The sequence below is a fragment of the Phycodurus eques genome, chromosome 12, assembly GCF_024500275.1.
Source record: "Phycodurus eques isolate BA_2022a chromosome 12, UOR_Pequ_1.1, whole genome shotgun sequence".
NCBI classification, from domain to species: domain Eukaryota; kingdom Metazoa; phylum Chordata; class Actinopteri; order Syngnathiformes; family Syngnathidae; genus Phycodurus; species Phycodurus eques.
This window is the reverse complement of record NC_084536.1, coordinates 24,608,840-24,631,471: the sequence shown is the minus strand read 5'-3', so window position 1 is coordinate 24,631,471 and position 22,632 is coordinate 24,608,840. Positions and strand designations below refer to the sequence as shown.

At 42.5% G+C, this 22,632-nt stretch overlaps 1 protein-coding gene across 1 annotated transcript in view; it reads left to right on the top strand.

Moving 5' to 3' along the window:
• The window catches only part of gli2a (GLI family zinc finger 2a), a 94,990-nt gene that overhangs the window by 60,045 nt on the left and 12,313 nt on the right, over positions 1-22,632 (top strand). The window contains 4 exon segments of the mRNA XM_061692499.1: positions 8,856-9,061; positions 12,002-12,199; positions 17,571-17,772; positions 17,973-18,171. Of these exon segments, the coding sequence (XP_061548483.1) occupies positions 8,856-9,061; positions 12,002-12,199; positions 17,571-17,772; positions 17,973-18,171 (805 nt within the window).

The following is a 22,632-nucleotide window of genomic DNA, read 5'->3' as shown; positions in this document are numbered from 1 at the left end:
CCTTTTTTTTCTTAGTAAGATGCACCGATCTAATTGCTCCCTGTCAGCAGTGTCATGCAAACTGTTGCGCTCTTACTCGTTATTTATAAGCTCAACAAGCTGTGCCACGTCCAAATGGATTTTTACTCACAGCAGTTTTAACAATGGAACAACTGAGCATGGGATTATACGGACGTCAGAGACAAACAGCAATTATCATGTTCAAAGCAAACAGGATTACGCTCTCTCTCTCTCTCTCTCTTTCGCTCATTTTCCTCCCATCCTCTGTGGTACAAACAATTTAGATTTGTAAAGACAAGTGTATGCCCATTCTAAAGTTCAATATTTTGAACTTTAGAACTGAGTGAGCAGCCACCCATTGTGTTGAGGTATCGCGGAAGTTTCTATGAATGGCAGCTGCTGATTAAGGGACTTTTGCTGTTCAAGGACTCTGAGGTCCTCAAACAGCTTCCCATTCAACATCTGGGATTGAAGCCTCTGGAATTTACACAGACTTCAAGTAACATCTTGTCAGAAAGGGTGGCTCAACAAGGCTTCAATAATGGTTCCTACCAGGCAAGACTATTATTTGAAGCCTCCCAACAGGCAGTTGTAAATGTATCCTTATTATCAAAACCTTCGACCCACTTTTTGTCCTATGAGTGAAGTTTGTGTGCGCCAACATATGGGCCTGCTATCATGCAAGAAGCGCAGTTGATCATATGCTGTTTGGTTCTTCTAAAGGTCATCAGTAAAATGTCATGATTGGTAGACCTCATAGTCCTGTACACAGAGGTGGTAGAAATATTACCAACTTAACATGTATTTTTATAAATAACAATTGGAATAGCAGAAAAATTGCAATTTTTACTGGGGAATTGTTACCACAGCCGGATTATGCATCTGCTTCCACAACAACATTGCTCACCAGTACAACATTGTCGCTTGATCTTGGTGTGAATGGCCCTTTAATTTGTCCACGTCATTGAATGGTATTGTTCATAGACAAAAATGTCACCATAAAAAGCTATACAGTACCTTGTTTAAAATACAATAATAGGAAACTGGGAAAGTCAATGAAATGATGTTAAACATTGCATTAAAAGAGAGCTAGTTCCACTTAAGCAATGATCTTGAGTGAAACAACCAAACTTTAGTCTGAGGAGGCAATGTCAAACTTTCTGTATGCAGGTTTGATTTGGACCAAAGGAAGTGTGTTTTTGTAAATGTGGTGAATGTTTCTTCTCACTTCTCCCCTCTCATTCAAGACAGAAAGCTCTTTATGGTTGTTTGTAGGGGAAGAGTGGGCCCGATGGCAGAAAGTTGGCTCTTAGACAAGGCCGGCAGTCTGCAGATGCTTACTGGAAATGGAACAAGAGCCAAAGCTCTTGGTTGGTTGGCCCAGCCTGAAGTTGGGTGGGATTTGCTGGGTGCGAGCTGGCGTCTGTACAGGGATGGTTTTAATGAGAGACTGAGCAGGGCAGCTGATGAGTGGAGGGATGTCCTATCGGAAAAGGGGTTGCTTGCTCGGCCCACCGTCGCCATCCATACTGTATGTACCAGCTGGATCAACAGCATTTTTTATGTCACGGACTGAAGTTATATAATGTGTCAATGATAAGAACATCAACCTTTATTTAACACTAATGTCATTTTGCATTCAACAACATGTAATCACCGTTTGACAGGACTCAAAAACACAATACTCACAATTACTTTTCTCAGTCCAAACATCAACTTCAGAATTTCACACATCTTCTATGATATTTCTTTGGATATTGTATTTTGCAGTCAATATGTTGAAATTCAATTTTTTTTTAAAAGGAACAAAATAGGTAGACAAGGGATAGCAAATTGGCCATTATTTTGATACAAGATAGATCGACCGTAAAGCGCTGTGAATGTGTTTTAGAAAATGGGTAATTTAACTATTACACACTTTTCGCGTGAGGTCTTTATATTTCAGAGAAATTGGGGTGGTCTGGATCATTTCTGCTGAAAGACCGAGGACCCAATTGAGCCGAAGCCCGTTAAAGATAAGTCAAAGATATATTGAAAAAAGAAATTTGACTGATGATGCTGCCGAGTACACTGTAAAAAATGATTTTGGAGAGTTTTAAATATTATCCATGAAAATCCTCTAAAATTTACGTTACTATTTTAGATTTGGGAAAATTTGGGTAAATTTGACCTATTTGACAACAGTTAAAAGTGGTACCAAGAGAAGTTGAGTAAGTCGCTACAATATGCATTACGTGACGCATTCATATGCCACACTAATTGGCTGACATCTCATCGGCTCATCGGCACAAAATGGCGTCGCCCATCGGTGATAACCGATCCCTCGGATTGTTTGTTAGCTATGATTTCTCGGCCATGCGCACTAAAATGCGGAAGATAATGTTGTAGGCATTATACTGATTGGCCAGTTGAGTCTTTCTATAAGTCAATTGGCACTATACTTGCTTTGAAAGACTTGATACCGCCAAAATAGGCAGACCTGCATGAGTAAAATATCCGAAGAGAGAGCGCCGGTCATGGGCAACGGCAGTTCTTTTGAGTGTACTGAATCATTCGAATTAGTATGATTTGACTGTGCGTTGTTGTTGTCATGTATTGTTAACTCGGAAAGGTGGGGAGATTATTAAAAAAATAATAATAATAAAAACTTCGGCTAAATGATCACCTAGCTACCTATCTCTCTCTCTCTCTCAGCAAGCTTTCGAACACCCGGCTTCGGTTGTGAGTCGGGAACACGCGCGCAGCGAGCTCAGCTACCGACCATCCTTCCGCGTTCCCTGACGATCCGGTGAGGCTCTCGCCAGCCGGCGGGACTTTTCTGCATTCCTCCGCGGTGGACAGCGTCGCTGACACCAGCCCCCGCCAGCCGGGCTTCCTGCTCACTCGCCTTACTGTTATTGTCATCTGATTAGTGGAATGCGGCTTTGAGTGTCTTGAGAAGCGCTATAGAAGTTTAATGTGTTGTTATTATTAATATTATGGAATACAAAGCTTTACTAATCGCATTAGAGACACAGAGGGAATGATATGTATGTGTATTATTAATTGGTTTATTTATTTTGCTTGTTTTCATGTGGCCGGCACAGTGGGCGACTGGTCAGCTCATCTGCCTCACAGTTCTGGGGACCGGGTTTCAAATCTCGGCCCCAGCTGTGTGGAGTTTGCTTGTTCTCCCCGTGCCTGCGTGGGTTTTCTCCGGTTTCCTCCCACATGCGTGGTAGGTTAATTGAAGACTCTAAATTGCCCGTAGGTGTGAATGTGAGCGCGAATGGTTGTTTGTTTATATGTGCCCTGCGAATGGCTGGCGACCGGTTCAGGGTGTACCCCGCCTCCTGCCCGATGATAACTGGGATGGGCTGCAGCAGCACGCGACCCTTGTGAGGAGAAGCGGTACAGAAAATGAATGGATGGATGTTTTCATGTGCTTGACTGACTCAACATTAGCCGTTAGCTTGAAGAAACTCACTCAGTTGACTTAAGTCCCTCCCCCGCCTGCACGGCGCTGCCTGACGCTGGCTGCTCATTGGTCCTTCGCCGAAGATTCAGAAGTGAGTGACAGAACGCCTCAGCAGTTCCGTTTCCACTCCCAGCCGACTCGCTTGCCTGGCGGCGGCCAAGATAAAAAGAACGAATCATTTCATAAGCTGATTCAGTTCTGTTCGTTCACTTAAAAGATCCGTTCTTCTGAACGAAACAGCACAGAAGTTAAGCAACACAAAGTATACTAGCCCCCACCTCAACTTAGGCACTGTGGTTGAAATGTAACCAGAAATGTGTGGTAAACTTTATCCAAGTTTTGTAAGTGTTTTATCGCTATTGAATTAAGGTATTATTCACTCAAAATATGTGGTTTAAATGAATCCAATTAAAGTGGCTGCAAATTGTTACCCTACATTTATTGGGTAAATTCTATGGGTTGTTTTTTTACAGTGTAGTGGTCTTTTGTGCATTGTGCTGCATCCAAGTTTATTGTTTTTAAGTTTCAAGTTTGTTTCTTTGCCCAAAACCACACCGAGGCATCCCAGTGCTCTTAACAATAATAATAAAAAAATAATAATACACACAGATACATCATCAACAGTACAATGAACACACAGTGCAGTTTAGGAATACAATATGTGAGCATCACAGGAAAGAAAAAGATATTGGGTGAAAGTTGAGGCTGAAGTTACCGAGTCCCTCCTTCGAAGTCAAAATGTTTTGTGAAGAGATGTGTTTTGAGTCTACTTTTAAACAGCCGTGTTGAAGGACCATTTCTTAACACTAGTGAACACTGATTCCACAGGAAAGAAACACAATAAGACAATTCCCTACATCCCAAAGGTTTTTTTATGAATATGTGGGAGAGTGAGGCACAGGAGCTAGAATCTTATGAGCGAAGGGGATGGGGGGGGGACAGAAAGGGGTGAACAGGTCAGAGAGAAAGGACGGCGCTTGGCCATGAAGACATTTGTAGGCCAATAGTAGGACCTTGAAGTCTGATCTGGCCTGAATAGGTAGCCAATGAAGGGACTTACTCTCAGGACAGGGGTGATGCTATTAAATATTTTGGTGCAAGTGAATATTCTGGCAGCACTATTTTGCACAAGCTGTAGTTTTGTTGTTGTTGTTGTTGTTTTTTGTGGTACATTGGGGTAGGACATTGCAATAGTCAAGACAAGAAGAAACAAATGCACGGATTAGGGTTTTGGAATCTGGGGTTGTTATCGTGGCGCAAATCTCAGCGTTTAAGATGATGTGAATGCATGATTAAGCAGACCAAAATTACAGACACCACTGTTAAGTAAAAAACAATTCATTTGATTGTTATTTGAACAACTTTATTGAAATGTACTCTGCCTGAGCTTGAGAGTGTGAGTATATTTGTAAAAATGAATTTTCCATTTGCTTGTAGTTTCACAAAATAGAGAGAAAAGGTTAGCACATCTGCCTCATACGTCCGAGGACCTGGGTTCCAATCCGGGCTCGCCTGTGTGGAGTTTGCATGTCCTCCCCATGCATGCTGGGTTAAATGAAAACTCTAAAATAGGTGTGAATAGCTGTTCGTTTATATGTGCCCGGTGATTGGCCGGCGATCAGTTCAGCCTCTCGCCCAAAGTCAGCTGGCATTGGCTCCAGCACTCCCGCGGCCCTAGTGAGGATAAGCGGTACGGAAAATGGATGGATGGATGGGGAAAGAAAATGACAAAGGATGATGCATTGTACCTGTGGACACGACTTTCAGTCTCCAGTGCCGTATCTTTCTCAAATGTTGACGTTGACTGTTAGGTCCTATCATCACTAACGAGAAGTGGGAGACAGTCCAGTGAAAAGACAGCGATCACGAGCAGATACTGTGATGTTTGCTTGACTCACACAGCAAGCCAAAACCACATTGCACTATGGACGAAAAACTAATCTCACTCGAGACTCGATCCTGTGCTGTAGCATCAAGTCGCTCTGAGTCATCAGGAAGCTTTCCAAGTGCAGTAGCAAGTCGAAGCAGCCAAAAGCAAGATTGTTGTTCGCTAAAAAGGAGCTCTAGATAGAAGGGAAATATATCGGTTGGAGGCTTCAATTGAAAAATTGCCCATAGAGAGAGAAATTGCTATAGCCCAAGATGGACAACATCACGTAGGTGGATGCCAGCTCATGTCACCCCCATTTGACCCTGTGCAGCGCACACACCAATACAGCGGCTAAAATACATATTTAACACTGCAGTATTTATTTTTTCTCGCTAAATATACTTCCAAAGGTGCTATTGACGTGGAAATTTCACCAGATGTTGAGAACAACCCAGGTAATCCATACGTACAACGGAAGAAGGACAAATGAGCTCAGAAATTAAGATGTGTGTAAAAATGTGAAATGACACGGAAAAAGTATTGAACACATGAAAAAAGGAGGTGCAAAAAGCCATGGAAAGCCAAGACAACACCTAAAATCTATCAATAATCAAACAGCAATCTAGCTCCTTGTCAGTGCAAATGAATATCAGATGGTTAAATCCTAATTGAAAATTAGGATTTAAATCCTACAAAAAGGTTTTAGGATTTAAATCCTACAAAAAGGTCTCATTGCCAAGGTGTGAGTCAAGACACATCTCATGATGGGTAAGAGCAGAGAGCTGTCTCAAGACCATCGCAAACTAATTGTTCCAAAGCATAATGATGGCATCGGTTCCACGAGCAAATCTAAGCTTCTGAATGTTCCAGCGAGCACGGTTGGGGCCATAACACGTAAGTGGAAAGACAATCATACCACCATAAATTTGCCTGGATCGGGTGCTCCTCGCAAGACGTCTGACAGAGGATTGCAAAGGATAATCAGAAGAGTTGTCCAAGAGCCAAGGACCACCTGTGGAGAGCTTGAAAAAGACCTGGAATTAGCAGGCTCTGTTGTCACAAGGAAAACGGTGAGTAATGTACTCCGCCGCCATGGCCTGGATGCACGCTTCCCACGCAAGACCCCTTTGCTGAAAAAAAAAAGCATGTCAGAGTTCGTTTAAAGTTTACAGAACAACATTTGGACGACACAGTTAAATACTGGGAGAATATTGTCTGATCGGATGAGAGCAAAATGTAACAGTTTGGATGCCATAATTCACACCACGTTTGGAGGAGAAATGGCACTGTACATCACTCTAAAAACACCATACCAACAGTGAAGTTCGGAGGTGGGAACAGGATGGTGTGGGGCCGTTTTTCAGCAAATGGTACTGGTAAACTTCACATTATTGAAGGAAGGATGAATGGGCAAATGTACCGAGACATTCCTGACAAAAATCTGCTGCTATCTACGAGGATGATAAAAATGAATCAAGGGTTTTCATTTCAGCAGGATAAAGATCCAAAACATACTGACAAGATAACTCTCGATTGGTTTCAAAGAAAAACACAAAGCTGCTAGAATGGCCCAGCCAAACACCTGACTTGAATCCAATCAAAAATCTATGGAAAGAACTGAAACTCAAGGTTCATAAAATAAGGTCACGGAACCTTCAAGATTTGAAGACTGCTTGTGATGAGGAATGGGCCAAAATCACACCAGAGCAATGCATGCGACTAGTTTCTCCATACAGGTGGTGTCTTGAAGCTGTCATTGCAAACAAAGGCTTTTGTACAAAGTATTAAATAAATACCAGTTGGTGTGTTCAATACTTTTTCCCTGTGCCATTTCACATTATTACACACAACTTAATTTCTGAGTTTATTTGTTCTGCTTTCTTTGTATGTATGGATTACTTGGGTTGTTCTCAACAGCTGGTGAAAATTTCATGTCAATAGCACCTTTGGAAATATATTTAATGAGAAAAATGTGTTAAAATTTTATTTATTTATATATTATTGAGGCGCTGTGTGTGTGTGTGTGTGTGTGTATATATATATATATATATATATATATATATATATATATATATATATATATATATATATATTTTTATTTTTATTTTTTTTGGCTGAGCCTGATCGTCAGCGATTTTTCACATTTAAAATGCGGGCACTGCTACATATGAAAAGTGCTTCATATGCAGCAGTGCCCGCAACCTAGTCAGTCAGCCACCAGGGGGCGAATGTATGGTTAAGCCTTCATTAAGCGCTAGCAATGCGCTGTGGGGCAAACTTAAAAATAAAAGCCTAAAATTGCCTCGATGTCCAATGTAGTATTAAATTATTGCTGCCATATTATTAACTTTTCTGAACAGTATGTTAAATGTTCAAACTGGATAGTCATTCTGTTTTTTTAATCCGCTTAATTTATGAGGAAGGCTCTCAAATTGGCAGAACTTCAAGTTGATTATCGGCATAATATGGTGATCTACATATCCATAATTCATCTCAAGAGCCTTTTAGGGCTACCAGGTGTTGTTACCACACACAGAGGAGCAACAGACTGCTTATCAGTGCTAAAGAACACAATGTCGGCGCCACTGCCAGCGGTCCGCACTCGCATCTAGAGTTTTACCGCTCAGCGGAATAAGAATTAAACCACTCGTTTTTTTCAGCAAACAGATCTTCTGCTTAAACACTAAGATATGACAAATGTAATGTATTTTCTGATGAGAGAGGAGAGCGATCTGAGAATTCCAACAAGGCTCTCTGTTCTGCTGAAGGTGGCTCGAGGCAACCCCTGAAGGATTTTATCATTCACATTGTAATGCTAGATGTGTTTTGCCAAACCAAAGAAGACTTCCTGACACATTGATGAACGGCTTTTGTCTTGACTTGTCTGCACCTTCGGGGCCAAATAAGAGAAGGTGAACTAAAAAGATTACTTTGTATGAGCTTGAGGAAATGGTGAAATGATAGCATGTAAGCAGACAAAAACTGGAGCTATTTCAGGTCCTCTATAGTTTGTCTATCATTGTACCAAAGATCAGTCTGAGCACAATATGTGCTGATCAGTTCACGTCCCTCGATTCCCCATCTCATCACTCTGTCTCTTTTTGTCAACAGTTAATCTAAAATTGTCATATTCTTGTTAGCCACTTTCACACATTAGCCCCAGTTAATTGTTACATCAGAAACATAACAGTTGACGGGGACTTAGACTCCTATCCATTTCAGACAGAACTAGCTCAGGCGGACAATGCTCTGTCCAAACTGCACGTTCAGACAGCCTCTGCGGGTTTACTCATAAACATAATTAAATGTGTGGCGACATCAGCATGCCAGCAACATTTGCTTTCAAAACAAAGGCGCATGAGCAGTGGTTGCAGCTGGCAGCGTTCCACATCAGATACCACAATAGAAGCCGTTAAATTCTTGATTGTTGATATCAACCCCCCATCCTACTTTGGCCACTGACAGCGAGCCAGGAAAAAGTTGAGAAAATGCCGTCTGATATGGGCTGTGTGTTTCTTCTCCCCACAGAGCTCCCGGACTAACTGGCAGTCCAGTAATCTCAGATATCTCCTTAATTCGTCTATCACCTCATGCACCGACGGGGCCGGGTGAGTCTCCATTCAACCCTCCACATCCCTACGTCAGCCCCCACATGGAGCATTACCTACGCTCAGTACATGGAAGCCCCACCCTCTCCATGATCTCTGCGGCACGAGGACTGAGCCCTGCCGAAGGTGAGACCCACCGTACACCTGTAGTGTAGTACAACAAAATATAAGACGTTAGGGTTTAGCACTTATTTGATGATAAACAAATTAAGCTAGCTGGACAAAAACCGGTTGAAAGCGCAGCCTCGTGAATTTTACGAAGATGGCATACAGTGTTCATCGATGGACAGCCGGTGATGAGAAAAAGAGAGATTACTGTATATTGAAAAGTAGGGATGAAATCAGCACTTTCTGGGCTTTATTTCTATGCGTATATTGCTTTTCTATTGCAATAGATAAAGCTGGAGGGAAATTGGGCTGATTACGTTTTGACCGACCCTCGTAGTATTACTATTTAGGCAAACACAATGAAGAAAAGAAGGTTCCCGAGATCCTACTTTACTGAAGTACATGTATTGCCATTACATTGGCATACAGTATTGATGAGCACAACAGATATTCATTGCAAGAAACATTTTACCTACTTTATATAATCAGTAAAATAGCTTTCAATCATTTCATGCCGGTAAGAGTGTCTTGTTTATTATTTGCTGTCCAAGAAAACGTTTCCACTTCTGTGTTTATTATTTTTTGGAAGGCCAAGGAAACCACTGATGTAACCTGTGGCTAGAGACTTCACTTTGAATTCAACTGCATGACTTGACAATTAATCTCGTTTAGTGTTGGAAATGTGTGCATTTTAATTAAGACAGCTGTGTGGGATTCCTTTAAATTACAATCAGTACTGTACAAATTGTGAGTAGCTGCGTGTGAATATAATTTTCGTACGACTGAACATGTTTATTGAAGTGTCACCATTAAAATGTCATCTGTTGTGTCGGCTCTGTGATAAAGCTGTCGTTTGCACTATGTTTTTAAAATTGAGACTAGGCTTTACACGATCAGGATTTTTGGGACCGATCAGCGAGTTTAAAAAAAAACGATCACCTCTCCGATCACAAGATGGAGCAATGTGTCTATTTAAATGACTTGTTCAATTACTGTATATACTTGTGAACTTAATTTCTCAAATAAATGATATTTACAATAAATAATGTATCTTTGTTCATCTATTTATGCCAGTGAGGCATAGTGACAGACAGAACAAATGAATGGTCTTCTATTAGATGGCAGGAAGTACTTACAGTAATTAATGATCGTGAAAGACCAAATTTGTCATGTACCGTATTTACACGATTTAACAATGTACTCACGTTAGTTTTTTATTAATCCTCATCCACAAATCCGTCAAAGTCCTCATGTTCTGTATCCGAAATGAACAGCTGGCCAAGTTCTCCATCAAACACGCCGGGTTCCCTCTCGTCAGTGTCGGAGTCAGTCTCGTTGCCGGGCGGCTCTTCAGAAATGATGCCGGCTTTTACGAAAGCTCGAACAACGGTGCGAGCAGACACGTTAGCCCGAGCGTCCGCAATCCATTCACATATTGTGGCGTAACTCGCCCGCCGATGCCTCCTCGTCTTAGTAAAGCTGTGTTCGCCATCTGTCATCCATGGCTCCCACGCCACTCGCAACTTCACTTTGAATGCCCTGTTTACGCCGATGTCCAGCGGTTGGAGTTCCTTCGTCGATCCTCCCGGAATGATGGCGAGCTCCGAGTTATTGCTGGAGCAAGATTATATGACTTGACTTGCGACTCGCTTAAACCAAGTAGTGACTTGACTCAACTTGCTTGGGATTTCCTTGAGACTTGAAGGTTATGACTTCAGACTTGCTTGTGACTTACACGTACAATATGTGACTGACACCCACCTCTGGTCGATGGGGTCACACACAAACAATCTTAAGCCAAAAGTCACACTGTACAATTGAAGTGCAACTGTTGGAGCACAGTCTGTCTGCTGTTACAACTGTTATAGAATAATAGGTGCGGATTAATCAAGTTTTTAAATTTATGTGTAAGCTTATACGTAGGCCATGTCTGTGTATGATTGGGAGAGGGGGAGCGGCATCACGTTTTGCTTCCCCAGTATATGCGGTGATCCCAATCCAAAATCCACTGACTTTCTACCAGTATGTATATTAATCCACCAAAGGCCATATCCCTGTCCACAAACTTCTAACTACTGAGGTGTGATAGGCAGTGGGAGAAGAGGAAACGCAGACCTCTTCCATCCATCTTCTTACTACTTTAATCTTGTGGCTAAATTGTCAAAAATGCACACCAATGCCAGAGATGGGCAAACAAAAGCCTGTAAAGCTGTTTGACCACGAGTGGTGGCCGTGAGACAGCTACCCAAGCGCCTACCTTCAAGTCTTAAGGTTTCCTTCCAACTTTGCAGTCATACAAGTCAAGTCAATTTCATCTACAGTATGTAGCCCTAATTCACAACAGATGTTATCGAAGGGCACTTTACACATTGAGCAGGTCAAGAATATCACTCCTCACACATTTTATATATGTTGTATATATGAAAAAAAACAACTGAACCCCACACGGACAAGCACGGAGGGAACGGAATTGAAGAAACGTCGAACAGGACCTAGGTTCTCTGTGTTAGCCGGTTGGGTTGAGATGGGGCGACAGAGTAGAGGGACAGCGGGTAGATATACCCGTTTGCCTTTACTCAGCAGCAACAACATTAGGTCCAAATTTAAACAATATGAAAATTGGGAACATTGGATTGATATCTGGAGAGTTTCTTGTCTTCTTCCTGGGCACCCGCAAAGGCACGACACTTTTCGCTGGCCCATCGCCGTGACGTCTCCCTTGCCTGCTTGTATTTGAATTGTTTCTTTGTGTGGTGTATGCATGAAACAAAATATAGAGCAGACACAATTGAATTTTCCTTTGGGGATTCAAATGAGTATGGCAAAAATGAATTTGTTTCCTCTGTACTGGTGGAACTGCTTCATTTTACTGTGTTTTGTCGAGATTTAACGTTGAGGTTTCACAAAACATAATCTATTAGTCCTGAACTGATTTTGTGGTTCCCTTTTCTCCGACAGTTACCCATGAACACTTAAAAGACCGAGCCCTCTTCGCTCTCCCTCCACCACCACCGGGGGCAAACCCCACAGAATACTACCATCTGATGGCCAGTGCCAGCCAGCGAAACCCATATGGCGACCTCTTGATGCAGAGCAGTGCGGCGGCAGCGGCCGCAGCGGCGGCGCATTTACCAGATTACATCAGTCCAGTGGATGGTAAGAACAAGTTTTAGGTGGTGTTAATGAGTTAATATGGTGATATGTTTGTTTGTTATCTGCTTCCATTTTTTGGAGTGCAGCTTTGGTTTAATTAATACTATTAAATAGCATTTAAATGTTAAAAATGCAACTATTTGAAATAGATTTTATTGCTGGTATGGCATCAGCCCCGCTTCACCAATCACGTACCAAACACGAAACACATTTGTATGTCACAACGACACCAAAATGTGATGTGGTCGTTTTGCAAGCCCAATGCCATTTATTGCCTTTTGCGTTCAATCGACCAACCGTATAAATGTCAAATTTCAACAGGGTGAAAGACTCATTTTGACTTCGGAAATGGGATTTTGATGGAATGGAACATGTAAGACGAATCATGGTGGGACTGAAGCTCCAAAGCATTTCCCTTTTACACTGCCAGTAAAAGTTGCTGATAGATAGCACAGGGTGCAATCCGTGTTTCAATGGCATATAATCCAATAGTCTTGTCTGTCATTCTTGTCCAACCACCCATCCATACAAATATTGCCCCACTTCCCCCACCCACCTCTGACTTTGGATGTTCACGGAAAGACACAAATGCAGTCATCCTCTCGTGCAGGTAAGCTGCAAAAAGAGCACCAAAAAAAAAAAGACAAAATGATTACAAGGTGTTCTTCTTCTCTTCCTCCACCCGCCTCAGTGACCACCACTGTGCTGCTGTTTGGATAGACTATTTACTCTAATACCCCCATCCACCACTACATGCTCCAATGCTGTGCTTACACTGACTGGGGCCATCCCAGTGACTTTATTTTGTGTTCCATCATCCTAGTGGTGATGATGCGGTCCCGAGTTGGCCTTGTACCTGCATGAAGGCGCTCGCGTTGCGGCCTTGAGAGCACACAGGGCCCATATAGACCCGGGCAGCCATCTAATGGTCTGCACTGGCCGCCTCAGCCTGAATCAAAGACCTTATTTACTGCCAGGGTAAGAGAAGACGAGTAGTGGCTGAGGTGGTCAATATGTGCTTCATCACTTGGTGTTTGCTTTGGATGGCAACACAGATAAAATGATGGCAAAAAAATCACTTTGCACATACTGTACGGGAATATTGAGTAGACCCACCGCAAAACGTAGGAGGACTCAGTGACCCCGGAGTATGGGTCATCAGACACCTTCTACTTGCACTGCTGGTTTACTTAGGAGAAATAACATTTCTAGACCTTTTATTGAACTCTTTCACAGAGTGCTCTGTCAGGATTGTATCTTTTACATGGCTATTGACCTTATTAGGATTAACTTCAATTTATCAGAATGTAGACCCAAGAAGATATGCTTATAATGCAAAGAGTATCAATATCAATACTTGATATTGTGTAACGTATCAGCAATAAATGCAGACTTTGTAATACTCTTTAATATTGATTTATTTATTGAGTTGAAACACTTGTAAGACTAAACATATTAATTATTGCCATATCATCAATGTGATTTGAAAGTTTCAGAGAAATCTAGAAAGACCAAAACGTCCAATTAATACAGCTTGATAAGCACTACATAAGACACGAGCGCTATACATTGGACTGTGCTGTCGTTAAAACAGCTCTGGATAATGGCCTTGATTAATAAATCATGATTAACACAAGCACTGGTACATGACCGTCCATGTCAAGGTAAAAATCAATAACGCAGATTTTACAAAGGGGCGGCACGGTAGCCGACTGATGAGTACATCTGCCTCACAGTTCTGACGACCGGGGTTCAAGTCCCGGCCCCGCCTGTGTGGAGTTTGCATGTTCTCCCCGTGCCTGCGCGGGTTTTCTCCGGGCACTCCGGTTTCCTCCCACGTGCCGCCCTTTTACAAAGGGCGGCATTCAGAATCAAGTTTGCAATAGAGGCTGTAAGGCATGGGTGGGCAGACAAATATCAGGTTGGCTTTTAGGAAAGTGTTGAGCTTCCCATGACAAAAGCAGCAGCCAAGGTAAATGTCTACCATCCTGAGGAAAGAAAGATCTCAGTGTTGATGAAGCAGTTGGGGCGAGGGAGATAGGTGTGCGTACTGATGTGGTGCTGAGGCCATTGGGAGGTGGGGCTGTTACAGTATACACACAAACTCTATGTTGGTTCATGAGCACATCTGTGTGAGTGTGTGCATAAACACACTGTTAATCACAACAGCAGCGTTTGGCTGGGACACTCGGGGCTCATATAGGACTCAGTGCAAGTTCCTTTGCTAATAGAAAATCACACTGTTAGTATTTGTCAAATTTACCAGGGAAAATATACATTTCGCCAATCTTGGTGCCCATGGGGTTGGCTGGCTGTAGATGTGGAGGGCTTAAGTCCTGCTGGCATCAATTCGAGAAGTCTGGCATGGGTGTTACTCTAACGTAGAGTCGGTCCTGTTCATCTTTGCAGAGAGGGAGTAAGATGAGGTTTTATTTACCGATATCAAGGGCAAGGGAGACATGCCAAAGACTGTGCACTGTTTAAGGTCGAAGAGACACCCCTTAGCAGCTCTGCTGCAAACTTTCAACAGCGTCTTGATCTTTGTAAATGAGTCACAAAGCCTGTACTTCTTACACAAAACAAGTTTCATATTTTGTTTAGATCACTCGAAATGATTTTTGGGATAAGAACGATTATTCCGAGCGATGACTGGTTGTTTGTCGTATCCGTGTGATGAGAGTGAGGAAGAGAAACATTAGCTTTAGCGATTTGCACAACCTTTTGCAAAATTCTCCAACAAGCACAGAAGCACACATTCATGCACGCACACTATTTACTAGCATGCTTTGTAAAATGATTATTCTGTTTATATCAGAGTGCGTGCTTATGCCTCCATACAAATGCAGGCCCCACAATTACAAGTACAACCGGCTCTCATTGTATTCCCACAGAGCGACATTACACGTGCGGCACACACACATACAGACACACGCGCGCGCACACGCACTATATGGAATGAGTGCACATTTCCGAGCAACCATGTCCTGCACATCTGTTTTCTTACTCCGTGCCGGAACTCACCGTTTCAATTATAGGCGGCACCTATAAAACACTCATTTCCAAACAGTGACAGTTTATTCCAGGAAAATTTTGCTTTGACCAATGACATCCTCTGCCACAACTCCTATCTTAGAAACTGCCCTTTTCATTTGTTAAGCCCGAAGAACAGCATATTACTTGTTAGCTGGAGCCATCACAACTTCTTGAGAGTTAGGGTGTAGCTTGAAGAGGCGGTTAGAAGATGGAGGAGAGCGCTTTGATTTGGGCAAACCGCCCAGAGGGCCAAGGCCAGCGCCAGGTCGCCAGGCTGCCAGACTGTGAGGCGTGTTTCCTACTTTATACTATATTGCAAAAAAAAATACAAATCATCACAGCAACGTGCACAATCCTTTTGAAGCATTGACTGTAACAATGAGATCCGCGCCCACGATTCCTGATAAAACGTTTGCTTGCCACATGTGAAATTAAAGAAAATCTTTCTTTCATATAGCGAAGAGGCATATGGCACTGTTGCTTTTAAAATACTTCTGAGTCTTTGCTATAGTTCCCTTTTTGCGTTTATCCCCCAAATTGCTGTTGCATTCCACGGGCCTTTTAACCAGGTGCATATGTCTTCCTTTACGACAACCACCTCCAAACAGAATAGTTTTGGTAGTAAGACCCAGGTTTATTGCTCTGGGTCTGGCACAGTAGTTATGGTGCCAGGATTCATTTGGCTGGAACTGTTCTGAGCGCCACTGGCAACTCTGTCATTGCTACGTATTGACAGGAGTCAAGGTGTAGAAACTGTGTCAGGTTACCGCATGGACGTAGGTGAATTGTGATGTGCCCATTAAGAGTTTCCTGCCTCTCACACCTCTGATAATGTCTGCTGTAAGACCTAATTACATGTGCGCTCAAACAACTAGTCCTGCTTTCTCTCCTCCCACGCTATAAATCAGCAGCTGTTGATCCACACAAGAGATCTGTCTCTGAGAAAGAGCAAAAGTGAGTATGGAAAAATAAACAGCATTTTACTCAAGTTCATGAGAAAGTACTCCCATTATTTCCTATTACTGTTTTTTACTACAAGCATGAGATACAAATACTGTTAACAACCAAATCCGGCAGCTGGCTATGTTCCCGATCTGTCTGAGTCAGGTTTTCGTCTTTATAATGGTATTCTGAGATCAATTTGTTTAAATTGCCTCCATTTAACTTGGAGTGGTCTGAAAGTGATTGTTATCATGGTAATTACTGGCAAAGATTGGTGGGGATTCATTATGCATTAGAGGATGCAAATGTTTAACAGGAGAGCAGTTTGTGCAAGTAAGAGATGCGAGAGATAGTGTAGCCTAGCTAAAGGCTAGATGTGACCTCTGTGGATATGCTGGGGGATTTATTTTATTCAAGGTAATGCTGGCTTCCACTGTTTTAAGTTAAAGAGGATTAGTGTATGGGAAATTGCTCATATGGTTACTGAAGCATTTGATTGTTGGACAACATATTCTTATTATTTAGGAAGCATGCAGTTAAGAATGATAAAACAGTAATCCCTTGTGTATCACGGGGTTTATGTTCCGGAAAACCCCCACAGTAAGTGAAATCTGCAATGTAGCGACCACTTATTTATTGTATTATTGTATACATTTATGTTTCATACATGCAATTTAATGCCAATATGTGATACTTGGGGTCACCATCCACACACTGTGCATGAGCACATGCCTATTTTAGCTGACATGGACAAAAAGCCATGAAAACATTGGGGAAACAGGCCATTTCCTGCCCAAAGCAATGACACCGTTCCTCACCCTGACAATGTGGTCAGCGAAAAGCATTACGAGAACCCGGAATTCATTGTGATGAGGTTTTTAACTCCAGTGCTGTAGTTGGAGAAAATCAAGCTAAATGTTGCTCTTTAATTGCATTTGTTCCTGTCGGTATTATTACGAGTGTGTCCGTTAGCTATACGTCGGGCTGAGGCTGGTATTTGCCAATTTATTTCAATGATTAAAACTGGACTGTGGCTTGTGTTTTAAACAGTGGCATGCCAGCCATGTTATTTGTATTCTCAAGCGATTCGGTGACTGACCAAGTGTATGAGTTGAGATCACTCTGTACATTTTCTTTTATTGCAAATATTAAGAGCTCATTTTTATGCTAAGATTAAGAGCCCAGCTGACCTTATATGAGTCAGTCCTGCCACGTCAAAATCATACAGCCAAGGAAGCTCGCTGTAACAAAGAGGTGGCAAGTAAGTAACACCACTACACTGACCTATATTTAAAACATTTTGTAAAAATTGCCATGTAGTGAATCCGCAATGAGTGAACCACAAGGGATAGCAAAGGGATCACTCTACTGTAATCTTGGCTTTCTGGTTTGTGTACAGTTTCACGTTTCTCCAGTCCCCGGATGACACCACGACTGAGCAGGAAGAGGGCACTATCCATCTCTCCACTATCAGATGCCAGCATTGACCTGCAGACCATGATCCGCACCTCACCCAACTCCCTGGTTGCCTACATCAATAACTCCCGCTCTAGTTCAGCTGCCAGCAGCTCTTACGGGCACCTCTCAGTTGGAGGAATCAGGTATGTAGAAGCAATTATACTGTATATCATCAAAACATACTCTGCAGAGATACAAACTGGAGCAGAATTCTTTGATCAGATAAGGTTATATTCATCTGCCAAGAGCCTTGTAAGTTTTAGGAGTGACCTTTCTGTGTACGTACCAAAATGTGTTCCTCGTTCCTGTGATGTAATGGCCTTTCCTTTTCTTTCTACGCCAGCCCTTCATTCAGTTTCCCTCATCCCATTAACCCGGTGGCGTATCAGCAGTTGTTGTCTCAGCAGAGGGGCCTGAATGCCTTTGGCCACACCCCCCCTCTCATTCAACCACCACTCTCCTCGTTCTCTGCCCGTCAACATTCCCTGGCCACTCCGCCTTTGTCCACCTCCCATAACAGCGCCAACTCAGAAGCTAATCAGGTGGGACTGGAATGACTGATAAGCCTGAATGTTTGACCGATACTATTGATGGATATCTTGATGGATATTGATGGATATATATCAAAGATAGTCAAAACTCTGATCACAAGAAAGACACATTTTCACTGTCAACATACTGTATTTCATATGTTTTATGAGCCAGTTCTTCTATCTGTTAATGCAATAATTGTTTATTTAATTAAACAGCACATTGAAATACGAGAGGAGCCATAAATACCATATATCAGTCATCCCCAACCACCGGTACCGGGCCGGGAGGCATTTGTTACCGGGCCGCAGAGAAAGAATGACCAATTGATGTCATTTCTGTTGTATTGCATTCGCTTGTCAACGTGTTTTATTTTGAAAATTGACTGGATCTTCTCTGCCGCACCAGCTGCGCGTCTCATCAGAATCATCTTTATTTGCCAAGTATGTCCAAAAAACACACAAGGAATTTGTCTCCGGTAGTCGGAGCCGCTCTAGTACGACAAGAGACAGTCACTTTGGAGACATAAAGACATTGACAAAAAAACAGTCACTGAGCAATAAATGCAGAGTCCTCTAGCACTTAGAGCAGTTCGAACGACTAATATTGCAATAGTCCGGTGCAATGACCATTGTGCAAAGGGCGCTGAGACTTCAAGGAGTGTATGCGGTTTAAAGTGACGAGTAGTGCGATCATCTGGGACAATGTTGATTGTGCAAATGTTACAGATACTCCTCAATCAGTGTGCAAATGGAGCAGATGCTACTCTGGCATGAGTGGCCAGTATCAGTCAACAACAAATATGCAAATAGTGCAGCCTGGCGGGACAACTACAGTGAGTGCATGAGTAATGTAATTGGGCCCACAGAAATGTGACAACAAACTCAAGTCAAAAAATTGGCAGCATGTTGTAATGGAATTGTAGGTTAGGTGTTTAAGAAGTTGATCGCAAGAGGGAAGAAGCTGTTGCAATGTCTACTAGTTCTAGTTTGCATTGATCGGTAGCGCCTACCTGAGGGAAGGAGCCGGAAGAGCCGGTGACCGGGATGCGGAGGGTCCGAGAGGATTTTGCACGCTCTTGTCTTAGTTCTGGCAGCGTGCAAGTCCTCAAGGGTGGGTAGGGGGGTACACGTCGAGACTCGAACGCTTCCGTTTCCGGTCCGAGCGAGCTGGCTAACGGTGGGAGAGCTCAAAGAACAAAATCACTTCATAAACTATTTCAGTTCATTACGTTTGCTGAAGAAACAACACTATATCAGGGGTCCTACTTAAAATACGGGTTTATCGCAACAATTAACTCTCACGCACCAAGTACCCTCTGATACAGATGCAATCATAGGTTGCTGCTCGACACGGACAGAACTACTTTTATGGAGTTCAAAGTCTACTCTCATTGAGGAGCTACATATATATATATATATATATATATATATATATATATATATATATATATATATATATATATATATATATATATATATATATGTGTGTGTGTGTGTGTGTACGCCACCACAGCCGGTCCGTGAGAAAAATGCCGACTCCCAACAGGTCCGCGGTGCAAAGAAGGTTGGGGAACACTGCCAGATATGACTTCATTACAAATATTAAAAGTGATGGGATCAAAAACTTTTTGAATGAACAATCAATTCATTTTTGTTGTAACCAAAACTCAGTCCTCTGTTTTATTCAGTGCTGATCTCAGAATATTGATTGCACGTAGAAAAATTTACTGGAACTGAAGATGGTAATTTTTCACCTGGAGTATTCTGGCGGAACTATAATTTTCAAGTGAGGAAGCTACCATAGAGATTCCAAGTGTAAATTATAATAATGCCAGAGAACAACCCTGGGAATGCCCGAAGTCGTCTGATCTCAGAAGCAGGGTCGGTTTTTGCTAGAATCATACATGGTGTGTTGCAGAACTGGTGTCAAAAAAGATATATTTCAAACCCACACTACAAACAGATAATCAACCAGCATGCTACAAAGAGATCCTGTGAAGTTTGCCTTGTTCAGTGCGCGAGAACAGGCAAGAGTTGTGGCAGAACTATATGTGGATGCTTCACCATGACAACGTGCCTGCTCACAATGCCCTGAACATCTGACAGTTCCTCGCCGAGAAGAACATCTCCGAGCTTGAAACTTGTAGTTTGGATTAGAAATGCAGTGGAACCTCGATTTAACGGACTAACGGTGGGAGGGGTCGTCCGTTAAATCAGATTGTCCACTGTAATTTGAAATTGAAATTGAAGCACTTTTTTTTGTGGCCTAAAAACACACGTACAGTGAAAAATTATTGTTTTGTTCTGTTTTCGTTGGCTAACATCACCCACAGTACGAAATTATTGTCAAAAAAAAGCTTTCAAATGTTTGAAAATTTCAAAGTTTATCCAAACTTACTGCACTGGTACATGAAAGAGGTGATTTTGAGTTCCAACTGGACAGTATTTTCTGTCCGTTAAAACTGAAGTCTGGTAAATCAGGGTCGGTTAAATCGAGGTTCCACTTTATAATTTTTGTGACAGTAGTCGTGGAACCTTTCACATACAGCGGCTGAGATAAGTATTTAACACGTTGCCATTTTTCTCACTAAATATACTTCCAAAGGTGCTATTGACCTGAACATTTCACCAGATGTTGGGAACAAGTTAAGTAATCCATACATACAAAGAAAGTAGAACAAATAAGCTCAGAAATTAAGTTGTGTGTAAAAACGTGAAATGACACGGGGGAAAATATTGAACACATGAAGAAAAGGAAGTGGAAAAGGCATGGAAAGCCAGGACAAAGCCTACAAAAAGGTCTCATTGCCAAGGTGTGAGTCAAGACACATATCCTCATGGGGAAGAGGAGAGAGAGCTGACCATCGCAAACTAAAGGCTTTTTTATACTCCCGCGGGCGGTGACCGCGCTGACGTCACTGCAGTTTGCCTTGATACTCGAGCGCAACCCGCGCACGCAGTTTGGAAAATGTACTGCAGTTCACCTCCAAGTCGGGGGTGTCGCTACGGCTGGTATTGGCTAGGACACCACGGGGTGGAGTTTCCATTGCATTTTTTGGGCCATTTCCGGTAGCCGTTTTTACGTTCCTTTCAGTAACAAGGAACAAAGCAACAACAATGACGACCGTGGAACAGTGTCTGCTGGAACAAATGGACCTAGATTACCAGATGATACATTTAATGGTGCTGTAAAATTGATCAAGAAGGCGGCGGCGTAGATTATGTAGAACCAAGGGGCACGCTGAGTACGTCATCACAGCATGTGACTAAAACAGACCAATCAGGAAATATGATCACCGCAGCAACAATTTTTGCCATGTGCACGTCAAGATACACAGAGGGGCCGTGCGGGCCAATTCGTCAGTCATGTGATGCAATGCAGGTGTTGTCGGCCGCGTGAGCACGGGAGTATAAAGAGGCCTTAATAGTTGCAAAACATAACGATGGCATTGGTTACAGGTGCATATCCAAGTTCCAGTCAGCACGGCTGGGGCCATTATACGTAAGTGGAAAGCCAATCATGCCACCATAAATTTGCCGTGATCAGGTGCTCCTCGCAAGATTTGTGACGAAGGAGTGCAAAGAATAATCAGAAGAGTTGTCCAAGAGCCAAGGACCACCTGTGGAGAGCTTCAAAAAGACCTGCAATTAGCAGGTACTGTTGTCACAAAGAAAACAGTGAGTAATCCACTCCGCCGCCATGGCCTGTATGCACGCTCACCACGCAAGACCCCATTGCTGAGAAAAAAAAAAAAAAAAAAAGCATGTCATAGCTCATTTAAAGTTTGCTGAAAAACATTTGGACATGCCAGTTCAATACTGGAAGAATATAGTCTGGTCTGATGAGAGCAAAATTGAACTGTTTGGATGCCATAATGCATACCACGTTTGGAGGAGAAATGGCACTGTACATCACCCTAAAAACACCATACCAACAGTCAAGTTCAGAGGTGGGAACAGGATGGTGTGGGGCTGCTTTTCAGCAAATGGTACTGGTAAACTTCACCTTATTGAAGGAAGGATGAATGGGCAAATGTACCGAGACATTCTTGACAAAAGAAACGCTGTCATCTATGAGGATGATGAAAATGAAACGAGGGTGGACATTTCAGCAGTATAATGATCCAACACATACTGCCAAGGAAACTCTCAATTGATTTCATAGATAAAAAAATAAAGCTGCTAGAATGGCCCAGCCAATTACCTGACTTGCATCATTCGAAAATCTATGGAAAGAACTGAAACTCAAGGTCAATAAAAGAAGCCCACGGAACCTTCAAGATTTGAAGACTATTTGTGTGGAGGAATGGGCCAAAAGAACACCAGAGCAATGCATGCGACTAGTTTCCCCATACAGGAGGCGTCTTGAAGCTGTCATTGCAAACAAAGGCTTTTGTACAAAGTATTAAATAAATACCAGTTGGCGTGTTCAATACTTTTTCCCTGTGTCATTTCACATTATTACACACA